At 47.1% G+C, this 17,794-nt stretch overlaps 1 protein-coding gene across 2 annotated transcripts; it reads left to right on the top strand.

The window, feature by feature from the left end:
* The first annotated feature begins 1,278 nt into the window (after positions 1–1,278).
* On the top strand, positions 1,279–11,737 carry fgf24 (fibroblast growth factor 24). Of its 2 annotated transcripts, none has more exons than XM_040175298.2 (5): positions 1,279–2,364; positions 2,564–2,600; positions 6,391–6,568; positions 9,074–9,180; positions 10,566–11,737. In XM_040175298.2, the coding sequence occupies exons 1-5, from the start codon at positions 2,333–2,335 to the stop codon at positions 10,842–10,844; spliced, it is 633 nt and encodes a 210-aa protein (XP_040031232.1). In that variant the 5' UTR covers positions 1,279–2,332; the 3' UTR covers positions 10,845–11,737. The 2 variants fall into 2 exon arrangements, with proteins under 2 accessions (XP_040031232.1, XP_077958049.1); XM_078101923.1 differs by having other exon boundaries at positions 6,391–6,559; positions 10,566–11,642.
* The last annotated feature ends 6,057 nt before the right edge of the window (positions 11,738–17,794 follow it).

The following is a 17,794-nucleotide window of genomic DNA, read 5'->3' as shown; positions in this document are numbered from 1 at the left end:
ATCATGAAACCATGACATGGCTGAAACCATCCAAAACGGGTTTTCTAGCCTTATCTTCCCATTCTCTTAAGACTGTTACAGTGACAAAAGTCCTCTCGAAAGCAACCCGGATGGTCCCTTTTGGCCCCCCGAGCGAGCGGAGGTACGTTCCCTCCTCCTGGTGAGTCACAGGGGGCCACGTCGAGCCTGCTGCTGCGCGCTCTTTTCCCTCGCCTGTGGATTTACAGTCATGCTCCGAGAGGTTTTGTCACAAACATGTACTTAAGAGGCGATGAGTGACTGCACAATGCTGGCTCCTTCACAGTCAGTGTGGTAATTGCTGTTTTTTGCGGCGCTTTCTTTAAATCAGTTGTCGGGTGCTTTTTGTTTTGAGCTTTCAGAGAAATCTGGATCGGTGGCGAGCGGCGGCTAACGTAAAGCCTGTTTGGATCAAACGGGAACCGAAGCCTTGTGTTTGTAAAGAAATCTCCCGTGATAATTACTATTTGCCTGTTATTTCCATCCCTTAGGCAGAGAAAATTAGTCATGCTTTTAATGACATTATGCATTGGTTGTGTTAGAGGGCTTATTAAAGTGCATTGTGGTTGACAGGATCAAGCCTTCTTGTTCAGCAGGCAGACATGAATCACGGGGTAAATCCACATCAACCCACTTTATCCACTTGGTACTTGCTCAGAACACAAACGACTTAACTTGTCATTGGAAATCGTAACCAATCAGATTAAGCCTTCTCACAGAAAAGCCTTGAATTCACTTTTTGATTCCTGCAGAAATGGTGATATTTTAATATATTTTTCCCTTTTCTTTAACGGATGGGAGGTTTTGTATGTAATCATTTAGATTCATTCTGGATATCAATGGGACAAGAATGCCGAGGATCCAGTTTTAATGGGACAATAAACTCAAACTCTTTTTTTTTCTTCTTTCTTAATGGCGGCGGGGATGTGGGCTCGCTTTACTGCTGTCAGCTCGTAAACACATTCACACCTCTGCTTCATTTAAATGCGGTATCAGTTATAGCACATTATTGGGAAAAAAACCGAGGTTGACACCAACATACATGTGAATGGTGTCTGGGAGAGACGAGGCCAATCCACAAAGAAGGAGCTCTTCAAATAACACACAGTTTCTGTAGCTGTTACGCACGACAACTCGGTTCATATTTCACACTTAACAGCATCTTGTTTATTAGTGTAAAGGCCCTTAATGTAATGGAAACGGCAAGTGTGGTTTGGCAATAAATAAAAACAATCAAATAAAAACAAAACCCATGGAAGAGAGGACTCATTTAGTAGTTTATTTGCTTGTTTACAGCATCCAAATACATCCGTTCATTAAGCGAAATCCAATGTAGTCGTTTCCCAAACTTTCTTTGGGAATAAAGTATTCAATTAGTATCGTGAAGCTGTGACTTCATGCCCTTGATGTCCTCTGCGCAGCGCGTCGCCCCCCGAGAGGAGCAGCAGATCTTTGCAGGCTGATGGTCTCCTCGGGATTACCCTATCAGGTGCAAACCGCTGACATGTTTCCACCCACCAACAACAAAAAAGCCTCTCCGTGCCCAAATCTCCAGCCGCAGACGCGCAAACACCACTGACAGGCACTGCTGCGCCATCACCAGCAGCCAGACCTCTCCAGGGATCCGCCGCACAGTCTTTCGCACAGCTTTTCTTCCTTCTCCTGCTTGTTTGGTTTTTTTTAAAGCACACATCTTGCCTGCTTGGATCAGTTAGCCCACTTTTAGCGACTTTTTTTTCTTCTTTTTTTTCTTGGTTCACGGCTTTTAACTTTAGCCGCCGCAGCACTCGGTAGAATAAAATGACCCACGCAAGGTGTAGAAATCCCCCGCAGGTACGGACGGAGCTGCGGAGTCTGTGATCTCTGGATTCCGGTCGTTTCCGCAAAAACTGGAAGGATATTTTTTTTTTGATGGAGGTTGTTTTTTCTTCCTCTTAGAGAAGTTGAATTTTGAATCCTTTTCCACGCTTGGCACCGGTTTGCGGAGACGGGTTTCGGGGGGAGCGGAGGAGACTGAGCTGTGAAGAAAAAAAACCCCCAAATCTTCTGGATACCCCCCCCCCCCCCCCCCTCCTCCCAACAAGGAAACACCTAATGTTGCACTCCATGACTCTGCTGCTGCTCTCCAGTGATCTATCCTTACGCTGGGATTCAATCTCCTACTTGCCCCCGGAGTTGTGTGCGTAAAGGACGCGCGGGGGAGCGAGCGAGAGAAAGAGAGAGAGAGAGAGAGAGAGAGAGAGAGGGGGGTGATCTCGCCAACCTTTCCCGGGGCTCTAAATCTGTGGAAGCAGGTGTATTTCTGCGAGTCAAGATGTCTGCGCTGCCTTCGAGGTTCCTATACTTGTAAGTGTTCCACATCTCCGTTTGCCCTTTTCCCCCCCACATCAAACATCGTGCATTCTTACCAATAGAAGTCGCCAAAAAGCTTCGCGTTTGCGCGTTACTTTCATCCAGGTAGGCTGCGTTTGTTCTTCATGTAATCGCCCGTGTGATTAAATTCACTCCCCTCTTGTGCCTTCTCTGTCTTTCTCCCTCCACATAGGTGCTTACACTTTCTGGTACTCTACTTCCAGCTCCAGGTATGTCCACTCCCTCGATCAACTCCTTTTGAGTGTGTGTGTGTGTGTGTGTGTTTGCATGTCACTGCAGCTTTTACCTTTTTGATGTGGTCCCTACAAATGCACATTAATTCATGCATATTAAATCAATGGGTCGGGATCTAATCATGGACTGTACATTTAGCAAAGCGCACGCTGTGCAAAAGAATAAATTAACAACAAAACTTGAGGACACTGTGAAAAAAAGGGGGTGAATATAAATCAATGGACAGAGGACATTTTCAAAGTTCACCTCATTCAAAAATAATACAACCTGCAGTGATATAGAGATGTGACAGAGAATTCGGCACTGGGGAAACTGCTCTCTGCTTATTAGCTGTTTACCACCCTAATCAATACATATCTCCTTATCAGCATGTTCCTTTCACAAAGATATGAATTCAAACCTGTTGTTTTTAATCCTGAGCTCAAGTAGCCGTTTCTGTGTTTTACAACAGGCCGGCGTAGTAAATGTTGGATCCCTGGAGTTAAGAGTTGTTCTCTCAACAGATGGGCTCGCTTTTTATTAGTCGCCTCTCACTTTGAAGAGTAATGATTTGCAGACATCCACTCACCTAATTGCGCGCTGGGATTCCGATAAGACGCAAAGCGCACGCTCCCTCACTCATAAAGCTCTCTGATCACTTTATTGCTGTATGACACGTTTCATTCGAACGTCCCTCGCGTTGCTGCTTTGGATTGTGCTGTCAGTGGGGCTTCGAACTTTTAAGAAAAGAAGATTTTTTTTTTTTTTTTTGCACCATCTCTCATCCTCGTATCTTTAGCAGATAATAAAAAAAGATAACATTTTCATACTTGATCTTGTTGGATGGAAAGTCTGATGGTAGATCATATAAAATACATTTTTGCACAGTTGTGCAGAGATAAAATCACAGCTCCTCCGGAGTAAATTTATAGAGTGAAATAGAAAAATCCCCCCCCAAAAAAAAAAAATCCGTTATATAAGTCAATGAGTGAGGATTATTCCAACAGAGCTGGCACAAACAGAGCTACGGTGTCGACTGAACACTCCTCACATGTGAGAGGGGATGTTTTTTTTCAATAAGTGACACACGTTTGTTTGTACAGATTAGATAAAGATTAGATTAGATTAGATTAGATTAGATTAGATAAAGGCCTTTATGAAACACAAGTACTGCATCGGGGCTCTCTTGGGTGCTTCCGGCGTGATAACGATCAGAACTGGAGAAACGCAGGAATAGCCCCTTGCTGCCCTCCTCTCCCCGTCGCCTCCTGCGTGTCGCGTTGTGATCTTCACGAGGAAAGACCACAGAGGCGACCGCGGTTGGAAGAAAACCCCCGCGTGCGTGCGACCTGCGTGTGTCGAGCAGATAGCGAGGCGTACCTCAGACGGATGTGACAACTCGGCTTCCCGGGTGAAGATGAGTGCCAGACTTTTGAAGTTTCAACCGTATCCGTTTTCCCGCTGTGTCTTTGAAGAACGGAGACGGCTTGATAAAAAAAAAAAAAAGAAAACACTTGTGTCATGTGCTTAGGCTTGCCTTTCCCTTGATGCAAAATGCAACTGTCTACCCAACACACCTTTGTTTGTTTAGAGATGGGGAGATTTGGGATAAATCCCTCAGCAGCCCAGTTGGGCCAAGTTTTGTTGTGTGTGCAGTATTTTCTTCCCCTTCATTTTAGGAGAACGTTGACAAAGGCCGACTTTTTAAATTCACGCATCGCTTTCAATACATTTGTGCAGTTCTAGATGAGGACTTGAGGTCCGAGGTCTTTCAGCCGCTGTGCTAACTGCGCAGCTCTTAGATGCATTATTTTCTGGAGCTTCCTTTGGGAACATGTGATAGTCGCTGAACGTTTAGAGAACCAAACGCTAAAGCTTCCGAGGGTCTCTGTTTGGAGCAGAAGTTTAAAAGTTGTCCAGTGAATATCGCCAGGTACATTTTGTCTGTGCGCCTGTTGAAGGGGTAGCTGTGGCCCCCCTGTCCGCATGTGGAAGCGTCCTTTAGCGAGACACTGAACCCGGAGGTGCAGCATCCCGCTGCTCCTGGAGGCTTTGCATTAGGTCACACGCAGAGGTCAAATCTAACGCGTGTGACCATAAAGATCCCGTTTAAGTTTCTCTAAAGGTAACAAAGATGTGCTTTGTTGGGCACACTGCTGCGTTGAAATGACAAATCCTTGACGTGAACAGGTTGCCTTGGGGTAACAGTTCCCTGGTCAGATGTCAAGTGAAACTGTAAATCTCCTGGTTGAGGCCCACTTGTCCTGGTCTGACTTTACGGGATTAAGGACCTGGCTGAGGGCGTCTGTAAGGTCTGTAAGCCTTTGTGGCTCCAAAACCTATTTTGGATACTTTAATTTTAAGGAGAAGCTTACAGGTCATAAAAAGATAGCCCCAATAACCCCCGCCCCCCCCCCCCCCCCGCTCGAGGTAACGTCACAACAGTGCTTAGCTTTTGACGCCCTGCAGTCAATATTAACGCCGCAAATGAGTTGCATCAGTAGCTTATGCATTTCGATACCCGGCCTCCCTCTTTTCCACCTCGCCCGATGCCAAAAGTAACATTATGGGCGTGTTTCTTAAATGTCAGCATACAGAAGCCGTGTCCCAGTTTGGGGGCTGGATCCTCGGAGGGCCACATTTCTAGACCGACTACGTCATGATGAGCCAACGAGTCCTTCCGCCCAGAAACGCTGCCCGCGTCGCGCAATCGGCATTTGCGAGGAGCAGTTCTTGTTGTTGACGTCAGAGGTGGGACGCGAAGGACTCCTCTGTTCGCGGACGTTGTTCTTCCAAGGATCATCGTACCTCTCTCTCTCTCTCTCTCACTTTAAGGATTTGTTCTTGCAAAGCCACAACTCCCCGTCATGTTTGCTACATGCCGTTAATTCACTGAAGTTAGAATAACAAGGACGGGGTATGTAATGTGTATATAATTAGCCACCTGAGAACAGTCACATAAAAAGCCATTACTGTGCAATTACCAGGCCATACAGCTGGGGAAACGGTATCTTGGCGGGAAGTGAGATTCCTGGGCTCCTGAAAGTATACGTTTCCTCTCGCACCTCCACGTGTTGGGCGACGCGGTTGCTCGCCTGCGATTTCCTCTCTTTTTTTTTTTTTTTTTCGTCTGGTCCGAGGTGAATCGTAAATTCTGAAAACGTGGATTTGGGTGATTCGATCAAAAGGCGCAGGAGCCATTGGTGGTTGGAGGTGCCTCTCGCCACCTCTCGGCCTGGTCTCTCTCTCTCTCTCTGCCTGCTGCGTTTCCTAATTTATGGACCCTGCTTGGCCTGCAGGCAGATATTTGTTTGATGATAGTGCAACAGGTCTGGATGCTTCAGGTGTATAATTGCTGGTGGCCCGCTCGCTTGTGGAATAGGAGTAAAGGTTTCTCAATATCGCCGGGGGGGGGGGGGGGGGGGGGGGGCACGTAGCATACGGCCGCCTCAATGCGAATCGGCAGGAGGTTGCGCTTTGCACTTGTCCCGTGGCTTTACGCTGACTTCATTAGCGCGTCTCGTACGGAGTTAACGGCTTGTAAATGCAACGCATGTAAAACGCGCCGGTTAATTAAAAGGGAGAAGAGAAAACACTAAAACGCGGCAGCCACAATTTTCCCGGTTGTTATCTCAGTTTTTCGCCCCTTGGGGCACAGTTCTTTTTTTTTTTTTTTGACACGAGGCCCATAAAAACAAAAGCACACATCACCACCGACACCTGTGTGCCGTGACGATCTCTCACTGTCTCTCGCCCTGCTTCCTCTCGTCTCACACCTCTGTGCAGGAATCCCAGCAGACCACTGCCGATTTCAGGTTTTACATCGAGAACCACACCAGGAACCCGGACGACCTGAGCCGCAAGCAGGTCCGGATCTACCAGCTCTACAGCAGAACCACGGGCAAGCACGTCCAGATCCTGGGCAAGAAAGTCAACGCCAACGGAGATGACGGGGGCAAGTATGGTATGGGAGAACTCCTGTGCATCTCACGCCACATAGCTTTATGAGAGGAAGAGACGTCCCCCCCCCCCCCCCCCGCTTTGCTCTGGCTGGTTACTCACCATTGTGTGGAGGTGGTCTTCCAGGCGGTCTTGGCAGAGTGCTGGTTGGGGTGGCTGCAACCACTGTGAAACTGCTGACCTTCTAATTGATGTTGCATAAGGGCATCCAGGCCAAGTCTTTTTCATTGATGGACTTGGTGTAATATATCTTTGCTGTTTTGGGTTGTGAACATTTAAGGATGTGTCGGAATCTACCGGGAGTTTTTTCACCTAATTGTGTCTTATTTGGAAAGGAAAACTAATCAAACCTGTATTGACCAAATTCAATGTATTATGTTTTATTTTCCAAACCAAACACAGGTTTGTGACTATTGCCGTCATTGAAAAAAAAAAATCTGACAAATTCAAGCCTACCCCCCCCCCCCCCCCCCCCCCCCCTTTCCAGCTGTGCCTTGATCAACCTTAAATATATCCTCGCTGTGCGGCCTTGTGGACAAATCCAGTACCGCGCGGCGGATGAGTGGATCGAAGGTCAGCTCTCTGGTGCCACTTGTTTTATGCTTTGATATTCAGCCCACGACCGCTGAGTCAGGGCCCTGAAGTCGGCCCTCGAATGCGTCTGAGCGAGTGTGTTCAGTTGCAGATGCGCCGAGGCGAAGTTTCCTCACTGCTTGTTAGAGCTTGAGTGGAAGCAGATCCAATTTTTCCCATGAGGCCTTGCCAATTCTACCCTCCGCCACCGCCCCCCCTTCCTCACTCCTCCTCCTCGTCCTCCTCCTCCTCCTCCTCCCAATCCAGCTGCAGTACCTGGCACCTGTGAACTCCTTTGCACTCTGTAATAACGCTCAGGAAGACATTCCGCTCGCTCTGATCCGCTCTCGGCTCCGTGCAGCTCCGACGGCGGAGCGCCACTAACCACCGCGGGAGAAATCTGCCGCTTGGGTGCAGAGCTTTATGTCCGGACAAGCACAGTCAAAGAGCGGGTGGTGTCATTCTTCTCAGCTAATAGCGTGGCAGATTCGTTACTTTTAAGAGACGAATCCTTTTCCAGAGGAATCCGTCGGGAACGATGCCCTTTGTCCACTCGCAGCAGACGCCGGGTCACTGCAAAAAAACGCTTTTAAACTGGGAAAAAAATGCTGCAACGTGGAATCAAAGCAGGAGTTTCAGCTATTTTGACAGATGACCCCATGCTGAGGTTAATAAAAGCCAGTGGCCCCTCTTTGTTTACGCCGCCCAGAGGAGGAACTCCACTTCTTAAAAGATCCCTGCAAGTGCCATTTAGTGAATACATTGATCAGATGTTCAAAAAGTTCCCGTCGCAATTGTTTTATTCTAAATGCCGACTGAGTGTTAATGTACAAAACACCACGCGGACTGTGACTGGATGCGGTTCAGATCGAATGAAACGACTCTTGTGTCTTTGTTAGTTCACCATCGGGGTTCACAGACGGAGGGCAACTCTCAGTTCGGAGTGGAGACCTCGTAACTGAGGTTGAATCTTGGGTCTCTGCGCGAAACCAGAGAACCAAGAGCGAGACGGCCGACGCGTCGTCATTTGACTCCTGATTCCATTCGCTTCAGTTTCTGAACTCGAATCTCTCCCAACCAGAGAAGGAGAAGTTGCACCTTTTTGGAGACAGGTTTCCCTCTTCCCACTCTGCTCCCAAGGTTGGATTTTAGCGTGAGGGAGGAGGAGGAGGAGGGGTGGAAGAGGCGGAGGAGGAGGCGGAGGAGGAGGAGGGAGGGGGGTTTACTTCTGCCCTGGAGGCCGTCCCGTCCCCTTCGCCCATTCTTCCTCTGCTCCCTTGAGCGCCGCTGAATGGCCCTGTGTGTTAAACAAATGGATCATCTTAACTTTTTGATTGAGTGAGCACAGACTAAAGGGAACTTGAAACCTAATCCTGAGGGGCACATAACCGCTGCACAAATGTTTGGCAGATCTCTTTGCTGGTCGAGGGGCGAGCAGAGACAAAGGTGACCTCGCAGGGGTTAACATTTTGGAGGTGGGGAGGGGGGGGGATAAAAGAGCCGCCGGGATGCGTCTCGAGAGTGGATTACTGCTGTGTCGGGCCGAAGTGGCGGCGGCATTGTTGTCCTGGTTGATATATGTGTAAAGAAAGTTATACACTTACCGTAAAAAGAACTATGTGACCGGGAGTATAGATGTTCCGTCCTGTGGTGGTCTCAGCTCCTCAAGTACATGATAATACGCTTGATGGGATTTTAAAGAAAATACACTACAACACCACAACTGAGGTGGTAAATGAAGACATTTAACAACTCAAGTTTCTTTACGAGGCTCAATGCTGAAGATCCACGTTGGCCTGCGGAGGAATTGAAAATAAGCACAATCATGTTTATATGATGTGGGAACTCCTGCAAATTGAGCATTGAATAAAAGCCAACTGCAAGAGTCCTTGGAGACGTTCCCCTAACAGGGTCCACTCTCTCTTCTCCTTTCCAGCTCTTCTCGTCGTCGAGACGGAAACCTTCGGGAGCCACATTCGAATAAAAGGCAAAGAGAGCGAGCACTACATCTGCATGAACGAGAAGGGCAAAATAGTCGGACGGGTGAGTTCCTCAAGATCCGCTTTCTCCTGCTGTTTTTGTAAACCCTCACAAAACCCCTTTGATGCCTCGCGGCCCTTCTTCCATTACGTAATCGGCCTGCTCCTTTGACACTCGATCAGTCAATTACGCACTGCAATCACCACAATGCATTGAGAGACTAATGGTCACTTAGGAGGAATGCCATTGCAATTATATCACTTAGTCACACCAGGTGGCCACAAGCGCGGGACGCCTGCGACCCCGCGGAGGCCACCCCCCCCCCCCGTGTGCAGGAGGAAGGAGCCGACGTCTGAGAACACACACACACACACACGCACACACACACACACGGCGTGTCATCTGTCGGCATCCGAGGGGCCGAAGTTCTCACCCTCTCGCCGAGGTCGTCCGTCAGGAACATGCGATGGCGTCTGACGTCCTGCTGTGTACCAGCCGAGGATTGTTGTAGCAATCGGATCAGATGACGTTTCAACTATTGACTGCTGGTGGTTTTCTGCTTTTTTAATGATGAAGATCAGATAATTTTCTCTTGTCTTATTACCCAAATTATAAAAAAGTTACATATATACGCTTTTGGCTTTGCCAAATGTTGCTTGTTTTGCGGTCCATCTTCTGAGATATTATTCAGAGATATTTTTCCCACCATATTATAAAAGTCTGCTGGAAAAATCTATAGTGTCATGCGGTGATTCTATTAAAAATAGAGTTTTAGACAGTGTCCCAAGTAGAGAACAGTCTGCTATCAGGATCAGTATTAAACTTTTTCATATTTCACCAGCATGTTTTAAAAATGTTTAATTCCAATGAGTATTAGCGCCGTTACTTTAATGCAATAGTTTAACATTTCTTGGTTAGAGCAAGAGGAGAAGATTGATGCCGCTGTTTAACTATGACGCTACTTCAAGCTAAGCTAAGCTAACCGGGTTCTCCAACTTTGCAAGTGAAAAAGGCTTTTCCCTGCAAAGTGAAAGTGTTCCTTAATGTGCTACGCATGTTTTGAACTCACACCGTCACACCAAGCTGGGGAATACGAGACAAAAAGCAAACCGCGGGAAGACGTCGCTTTAAAGGAATCGACTGTCATTCTGCCGCGTTGCTCTTGAGTTACGGTCTGTCGCGAAAGCGAAACACGGACTAGACTGGAGACTTGAATCAAAGCAATGTGACAAAGTTTATTTGTAACAAGAGTATTCTGTCCTGCAGTTTAATGTGCACGGACCTATTTCAAGCAGTAAAAATAGAACAAGAATGCATTAATACAAGATGCGCTCGAATGATACAGTCTCTAAGAGCATTTCTGATTCGAGTGTAATTTCATTCTAGCGTAAGCGTGCATGTTGATGTTTCGATACTCAACGGATCCTGTCTCTCTTCCCTTCCCTCAGCCCGACGGGAGGAAGCAGGAGTGCGTCTTTGTCGAGGAATTCCTGGAGAACAACTACACGGCTCTCGTGTCGGCCAAGTACAAAGGATGGTACCTGGGCTTCAACAGGAAGGGGCGGCCCAAGAAAGGCTCGCGGACCACGCAGCGGCAGCAGGAAGTCCACTTCATGAAGCGGCAGCCGAAGGGCAGGCCGGACCCGCTGGAGGAGTTCCGGTTCACCACGGTGACTAAGCGGACACGAAGGGCTCGGCGGTTAAAGCCCAACCCCAAGAGGAACTGAACGGAACGTCGGGACAGCACTAGTTTTCCTCCAGGGGTCGGGCGGGTCGGGCGGGTCGGGCGGGGCTGGCGGGGGGGGGAATACGAAAAAAAACAACTAACTGAAAATCTCAAGCTTCTCGTGTGAGAAGAATCAGCTTAGGGACTTCACTTCTGTTAAAGGACGACGGACAAAAAGAACAAACACAAAAAAAGATGTTTTTATTTTTGTATTTCAGGATGACTGAGTATTTCCGAACTCTCGGATCCTTCTGGGTTGATGTCGTCGTTCTAACGTGTCTGTCATGTTATTTATACTGGATAAACTAAAGGACCTCTGAAGGCCCACTTCCTCTTTGACAAAGGGGACCGAAGCGTGGAGCTGATGCGACGTCGTAAAAATCAGCCAACCAGAGATTCATTGGAATACCTGTCGTTTTTTTTTTTTTTTTGTGTTTGTGTTGCCCCTGACAACGAGGATCCCATACTTTCCACTGGAATCAGACGCCATGGAGACGAAACGGAGGGAGACGCCGCGCCGCCGGGATGACTGTGTAGCTTTGAGTGCAATATTTTACAGGTCGCTCTTTTCTCTTTTTTGTTTTTCCTTTTCTCTCTCTCTTTTCTTTTTTTTTTCCAGATGTCTCTCAGCTCCACTCGCGGCTCCGGGAATGCGGCGAAGCCTCAGAGTACTCTGTGTGATTTCCTTGACACTTCAGCTAAAACACGACATGCTTTGACTAGTCGGGCACCAGCCGCGGCTTTACTCTTGTTTAAACACCTTAAAAAAAAAAAAAAAAAGAAGAAAAAAAAAAGAAAACAACACAAGCAAAAAATATTACAGCTCACGTCATCCGTGATCGCACAAAGTCTTCCAGCCTCATCACATTTGGGAGCAGGATGTTTGTTAAAAAGCTCTTCCTCACGCGTGTCAACGTCTTCTTCAGAGAAGGATGAGTGTGAGCTCGCTGATGTTTCGGGGCGGGCGATGAAGACTTCCTCTACCTCCATGTTTATTTTTCTTTTTTCATGTATTCTGTGTTCGGTTAATCTCGAAGAACGTCCCCTCCCCCTCTTCAGAAATCACCTTTTGACTTTGAGCTCCATTAACTCACTGGATGGAAGTCTGGAAGGTGCTTTCTGGAGGAAGCTCATCCCTCCGACGACCCCCGATCACTTCACAAATCCACGACGGGGACGATTTTAAGACTTCGGCGGCAGAAAACCCGACTCGTCCGGGATTGTGGGAACGTTTTCAGCGACGCGGGTTTGTGTCTGAAAACCTAAAAAAGGGAAAAGTTTCTGCTTCGATCATTCCTTCTCTCACTGACAACCAGCTCCAGCCTCCCTTCACCTGTAGTATGTGTTCACCTGTCCGCTGGCAGGTTTTTGTATGACTCGCTACTAACAACATGACACATTTATTATTTCTTTCTTTCCTTTTTTTTTTTTTTTTTTTAAACCAATGTAAGCAAAAATAATTTTATGACTATTATTAAGATATTTATTGCCTCCCGTTGTAAATAAAATGTGATGAGTTTTATTTGGCCTCTGTTAATAAAATGAGGACTATATTTTAAAAAAAAGAACTATTTTACGTCTTCATTGCACTGTGGAGGAAAGCTAATTTATGTCCCCGTTCAGAAAGGAATCTTTTAGATGTGCACGTTGAAATATCATGTTGCCTAAAATAGAAATTCAGCAGGTAGCGATTACTTCGACATAGAGCACATTCCCTTCTCTGCATACTGCCAAGGTATGCATTATTATATACAAATCCAAAGTATGAGCACTGCTTTTAAGGTCAGTGGTTTAGGACCTATTGCAACATCCCTGAAGGCAAAAGGGCTGTTTGTTCCTTTAAGCATCAATATTTGGCAAAGAAAGAGACATTTTAATCTTTTTATTAGTTCTTTTTTCCAGATACACATGCATTACAAAACAGGATTAAATATTGCATAACCACGTCATAGCTGAACTGAGTGGCACAAAAAGTCAAAGTCCCAGACCCCCAAAAATAAGATTCTTATTATTTGAGATTTAAGAGGGATCGGAGATGTTCCCTCGCTGACCTTTTGAGCACTTAAAACGCAACTCGCTTTCATGTGCAAAACCCGTCCGCCCGGGCCAGCAAACGCACAATATTTTAGACATTTTTTTTCATCTTTTAAAAAGCGCTGTGGAATGCTGTGGAGTGGCATGTCTTATAACGCTGTTTGCTGGAATGATGTTTACAGTAACCGTCAGACTGAAAGATGGCGGCTTTGAGGGAGAAAAAAAAAAAAAAAAACGAAAAAAGTACTTTTGTTTAAATTCCTGGCGATGCTATCAGCCCCCCTCCACTCCAGCAGTTCCCTCCAGCGGACCCAGAAGCCCCCCCCCCCCCCCCCCCCACCCACTCCGTCATGGGATTGTGGACGTCTGGTCTGCTTTTAAAAGGTGGGAAACGTAGCGCTTGATGTGTGACGTGGTAGTTCACCATTAACCTAATGGATGGGCAATGGCGGGGCAGCGTGTCTGGGGAGGGGGGGAAGGGGTGGGGGGGTTGCTAAGACGACTGAAGGTGACAAGGTAGCGCAAAATAAAAACTATTTGCACGGTGTTTTCAACACGCGTGTCGCCGTCTAAAGATGTTTGATGTCCTGAACAACCGGGAGTTGAAAATCTGGAATTTAATCAGCTCTCCAAAACGCTCCAAGATCTATTAATGCGAATGAGGAGCTTTTCTTCTTCTTCTTTTTTTTTCTTCTACCCACATACTTCAAACTTGACCAAGCAGAGCCAAACTGCATCTGGGTATATTGACATTCAAACGAGCGGCGATGGTTTCCAACGCGTCGGCCTGGTTCGCAATAAGGAGACGACATTTTGCATAAGCCTCCCGCTAAGCTTTTCTCTGACTCGAGTCTTTGATCATTGGAGGCTGGATGCTCTTGGAACTGGACCAATAACCTCAAAATGAAACATAGGATTCCCTTTTTGCGAAGACCGGCCCCCTTTTTTCAGGAGGAGGCGGAATCCTTCACTGCCAAGTAGTTAATATTCTATTATTAGAAAATCTCAGCTTGCTCACACTGTGCACAATGGATACAGTGTGAAGACAAAGCAACGGAGCGAAAAACCTTGTGGTTCTCCGTTGACTTCTAAACATTTCAGTGGAACGACCCGAAGCGGTTCTTTGGGCCCGAGGTCAGAAACCACATACTTTACAATTAGCCCTGTCAACAGAAATGTGTTCTGTTCGAGACCTGAAACAGAGTTTTTGTCTCTGTGAATATCACTGAAACTGTCCCTCGGGGTCAGTGAGAAAACAAACGCCCGACGCCAAACAAAACACAAGACGAGAGTTTGGGCTGTAATACACCTCGTGTCGTTAAATGCAGTTTTTGCGTCACGTCATTTACTGTCAAAACAGGACCGCCGAGCCGAGCGCTGAACCGCAGGCGGCCGGTCGCCTTTTATGGCCGAGAATCGCAGAGTGTTTCACAAAGTATTTTTGAGCGCACGGCTGAGTCGTGTTTTCACAGGATTACAAATGTGCTTACTGTACGTACAGCTTTCTGGAAACCTCTTCTGCGTTCCCCCCTCGCAGCAACATGCGGCCCGGCGTGTTATGAATACGGGTCAACGTGAAGGTTCAGCGCGTCAGCATTATTGCATTCAACTCAGCGTTTAAAGCCCCAATAAATACCAATGTGTTTGGTGACGTAAATACAAAGACTATTCATAACTGAGAGGTTTGACTTTACCTTCAGCAGGAATGTCCAAACTACTCATAAAGGCAGAGGGAGCTGTATTATTATTATGTGTTATTTTTGATGCTTTGAGCAGAACGAGCAAATCTGCATCCAAGTCAGGCGACTCAAACATCTAAAATTGATCAAATCTAAAACGGCTCTCTGGAGTTTTGTCACGTGACCCACAAAGATGGGCTCGAAACGACATACTTTCCTTTTTCCTCTTCACTCTCACCTCGGGGGGGGGGGGGGGGGGGGGTGTGCATCATCGTCCCGTCTAACGCTGCAGCAGAAAGGGGGACACGGCGTGATGAACCGCGCGTAAACATGCGCAACCACCTCGCCACTCTGTCCCTCGTGCACCCGGACGCACACAGACGCGGCAGTCAGGCCTCGTCCCCCGGCAGCATCAACAGATGCCAGGTGACACAGCTCATTAACTTCTCCTTTCTCCTATTCTTCTGGCTCCTCATTGTCTTGAGATATGAGATGAGCCTTTGTTGAGAGTTTTGCCCCGTTTCTCTGGGCCGTAATTAGTGCTCTGCGCTGGCCGTACTTTCTCACAGGGCCACGACACAATTAATCAGCACTTTCCCACCAATGGGCACAAGCTGCTTGGTTCTATCAAGGCCACATTTTTACGTCGTGACGCCTTTTTCCAGTGATGGAAACACCCGGACACGGCGATGATTGTAGGATGCTAGATGAATCCATGCATTGCATCACTTTATCCTCGTTGGTATTGTAAGATATTAATCAGACGGGACTTTTAATGCTCGTTTTAATCCGACTGAGGGACAGATTTGCGGGGTTTGAATATAGCAGTCCTCTGGAATTTTGATATAAAGATCAACCTTTCTTTAATGCAAATTCTATTTGGCTCTGATGACGTTTCGAGAGGTTCTGCTCTAATTTATCCTTTCTTATGTTGAACCGACAAAGCTGTGTGCCACGATTCTATTGGTTGGCTTATACGCTTTTCTTTCACCGCTGCACCTTCTTTCACTCAGGTTTGTTTATGTCCTTAAATCTGTGATGTTCGTTGGTTATTATCAGAATCGCAGGGCAGTTTTGAAATCTTTAATTAAACTCTTTAATCCACTGTGAGAGACGAGAACACAGATAGTTGTAGATTATGAGGATGAGCAAAATGTATGAAAGGGCAAACAAAATGTGACATTTATACGAAAACACACAAAAAGTAATACTATAATATTAGTCTATAACAAGTACTATAGTTGTAAAATTGACAACGATGCCACTGGTGTGAATTTTTAAGTTGTCCGGTTTTGGCGTTTTCGGGAACTCTGTATAACACACAAATTATCTTTGGACAAAGATGAAGGCTTTTCACATTACACTCACAAAATCCATAAACCTCCTGGTAATGATGAATTGAATTAACTGTGTTTATATATGAATTGTACCATGAGATAGTAAAGTGGTCAAATCAAACTTTTTCACACCAATAAAAACCTTTTATAAGACTTTTTAATCCGAACTAAATTGGCTTTTTCACTAAATGCAAAGCTACCTACATTCATTTAGGGGAATAACCATTGACGTGAAAAAATACTGGTTAAAAAAAAACATCCTAATGTGTTGTGTGTGTGTGTGTGTGGGAGTGTGTGTGTGTGTGTGTGTGTGTGTGCGCTGGCCAATTACATCAGTGAGAGGACTGCAGCCTCCTCGGTCCGTCCATCAGGATGTAGCCGTTTCAAATAGAGCTAAATCTGTTCAGAGACAAAAGAAATATTGGTCAACGTCACGTAATGTGTTTCCTTTTTACTGTTTCACAGATATAACACCTGCAACTTGCCGCGCTGCCCCATTGGCTCCAATGGAACTGGCACCAAGCCTGGCGCCAAGGCAGCGTAATGATCCGTCCTTCTTTTATTCATTCATTGCTTTACATCTGCGCAATCAATTTAATTCCACACTGCATTCAAATAAATGACATGCAAAGCTGTGTCCATCTCCAATTTGTCTTTTGCTGAGTGTCAATGGGTGGAGGAAGAGGAGGAGGAGGAGGAGGAGAAGGAACGGTAGGAAACAAAACCAGAAGGAAACACACACTCGAGCAGACCTTTCACCTGGAGGTCGAAGCGCGACTCCTCTGCCGCCATCCGGACACATGTTTTCATGATCCGAGACGAGCGACCCCGAGATGAGTGGCCCCTCTCCAAAACAAATCCCTCTCCCACAATCCCATTTAAAAAGGAACGAGAGAGGCAGAGAGGGAGGGAAGTTGGGTGGGCTCCTGGTTGTCGTTGGGGAGAAAGATGGGGCGGGGGGCTCAAAGAAGAAGACTGAGACGAGACCCCGGACGACCAAAAATCACCCTCGGCATGACGCCGCTCACAGACCGGCTACTCGCTGTGCCAGATCTTACCCCTCGCCACTATCATATCATTGTACAAAGAGAAAAGGGCTCACTTTTTATTTACGCCGCCGTTATTGCCGGAATATTGATTTTAATTGCTGTCCCGCATTCCCCCCGCTGCGGTATAGGACGAGCCTGAGACGATTACTCAAAGTAATGGAGCATAATGATGTCTCGGAGCGGCCCCTGAAGCTCAGGTCAGGGGTTGGACAATGTGAACATTCAGCTACTTAGCTTCCTTTGCAACTTTGTGACAAAATCTGTTTGCCCAACACCAATTAAGATGCCTCTCTGTGCGCTCTGGTCAATGGGTTTGACGGAGGGGGTCGTCCAACGAGTTGACATGTCCCTGAGCACGAACAAGCTGGCCTGTGTCCTCGCCTCCATAATTGGTGTCCCTTGCAACGTGCCGCTTCCCAGGGCTGTCCTTTGTGTCCCCATGGCAGTCCTAAATGAGGGGAGTCAGGGCTTTAATGGGACTCCTGTTAGTTTTAAACAAACACAGGGCGACCCCCTACTGTTCAGCATGTCGCATAGAACAGCTGGGAGTCCACAGGGCCCCCCCCGCCGTCCCCCACCCCCCACCCACGGGGGCCCAAAGGGCTCGCTGCCTACTCCCCATTGTGCCTGTGATGACGTCCTCTCAGGAGCTCGACACTAATTCTATTTCAGACACTTTTCAGTGGCCCGGTTGCAAGGTGTGGTGCCAACAGTCACAGAGAGAGAGAGGCTGCGACGTGATTGGCTGCTGAGGGGGGGGGGGGGGGGGGGGCGCGTCCACCTGTCAATCAGGAAAGTGAGGCCCGAGCCCGGTGGCAACGGGGACGATTTCTGAGAGGTTTCTCTCCGTTC

This window comes from Gasterosteus aculeatus, chromosome 4 (genome assembly GCF_964276395.1).
Source record: "Gasterosteus aculeatus chromosome 4, fGasAcu3.hap1.1, whole genome shotgun sequence".
NCBI classification, from domain to species: domain Eukaryota; kingdom Metazoa; phylum Chordata; class Actinopteri; order Perciformes; family Gasterosteidae; genus Gasterosteus; species Gasterosteus aculeatus.
Note: the sequence above shows the minus strand (reverse complement) of the source record. Positions and strands in the feature narration are given on the sequence as shown.